Below are 1651 nucleotides of genomic sequence, written 5' to 3' on the forward strand. Positions count from 1 at the left end.
ATGATGGGTACTAACCATGCTGGCATCAACTGGACAACTGGGAGTTTGCCAGATAGTGAACAGGGAAGGAGATTTACATAGTGGATTCTCAACTTCAGGCCAGAGAGACCTGTGACACAACACATGTTCACGTGACAATCTAGAGTGCTAGATCCTTCAAAGAAGGGTTAGGTCATGTTCACACTGTGCCTTTCACAGCTCACAGCAGACAGCAGCATGTTCATTAAATAAGAGGCAAGAAACCTTCTAAGTCACCATCACCTTTGAACTGCACCTGCCATACAGCCAGGAAGCCGGATGGAGAGCACCATCCTCCTCTTGCTTCCTGCTTGACTCACAGTCCTAAAATGAATGGCAAATCCATATGTTGTACTTGCATTTTTATGACCTTCAGGCTTTTTTGAAACAACAATAACAAAGTTACAAAAGAACTTATTCAGACTACATTAATGCTAATGCGTACTTGTTTGAACTTTTTCTCCCTCCTCACCACTTAGCAGACTGGCCTAAATTGTTATTTCCAATTTCTCCAGGCACAACACAATACCTTCCTTCTCTCTTCCCACCTACAAAGGCCTTTCTATCAGAGCTGTAGCATTCTCTCAAAAGTGACAGGAGTCCACACTCACTTTGAGAACTCTTCAGCAAAACAGAATTCAACCCTTGCAGTGCCCAGAATCAGAATCTTTCAGCTGCTCACAGGTCACTGGGCTAGAAGCTTACCGGCTTGGGAACAGTGTATGAACTCCACATGGGCATCTTCATAGCTTTCCCGTACCCACTGATGTATTCCCTCTGGTAAAGGAGACAGTGGTCTTTGTTCTTCTGTATCACCCTGGGCCTCCCAAATGGCAAATTTATTTTCACCATTGCTGCAACTAAAATTGAAATAACATTTGTGAAATTAATAAAATTGATAAACTCTACTGTCTGAGTATGTATTATATATCAGGCATTTGGATTAACATTTTACAACAACCCTGGAAGATAGGTTATTATCTCATTATGCCCACCACAAAAGTAAAATTCAGATAAGTAACCAGGCCAACCAAGGGGCTAAGCAAAGATCTGAAGTCTGCCTTCTCTATAGCTCTTTACTATTTTAAGAGCTCTCACAATATAGCTTAAAAAAAGTAAAAAACACAAGTGTATATTTTATAGGACAGTACCTTAGTAATTGAAGAAGTATTAGAGTTTTATTAAAAAGTATGTCTACTGTGGTCTGAAATTTTATAGCTTTCCGAAGTCATACTGAAATCCTGTCCCACAGGGTGCTGGTGTTTGGAGGGACAGCCCTTGGGAGATGATTTAGGTCATGAAGTGAGACCCTCATGACATGGACAGGATCTGAGCCTTCGAGGTAAGACCCCAGAGAGATTTGTATTGCTGTCTGTTCTTCGAGGTAAGAATGACACAGCAGGGAATCTGCTGATGCCTTGATGTTGGGCTCAGTTTCCAGAGCTCTGTGAAGTAAAATTCTGTTGCTAAGTCGTCATCTATCTGTCTGGGCAGGAGCTGATGGCTTCTAGCATCTGTCTACCTAACTATGTATCTATCTACCTATCAACCCACCTATCTGTATCATCTATGTGTTTATATTTATATGTTGTTAATATAATTCAACCAAAACAGCTTGACAATATCCAATATA

General features: G+C 40.9%; 1 protein-coding gene across 1 annotated transcript in view; it reads right to left on the reverse strand.

The window, feature by feature from the left end:
- Window positions 1-1651, reverse strand: part of Enpp3 (ectonucleotide pyrophosphatase/phosphodiesterase 3) — a 127020-nt gene that overhangs the window by 67837 nt on the left and 57532 nt on the right. Inside the window, exon 20 of the mRNA XM_031380608.1 lies at window positions 724-878. Within this exon, the coding sequence (XP_031236468.1) occupies window positions 724-878 (155 nt within the window). The remainder of the gene's footprint in view (window positions 1-723; window positions 879-1651) is intronic.

Source organism: Mastomys coucha, unplaced genomic scaffold (assembly GCF_008632895.1).
Source record: "Mastomys coucha isolate ucsf_1 unplaced genomic scaffold, UCSF_Mcou_1 pScaffold2, whole genome shotgun sequence".
In the NCBI taxonomy this organism is placed as follows: Eukaryota; Metazoa; Chordata; class Mammalia; order Rodentia; family Muridae; genus Mastomys; species Mastomys coucha.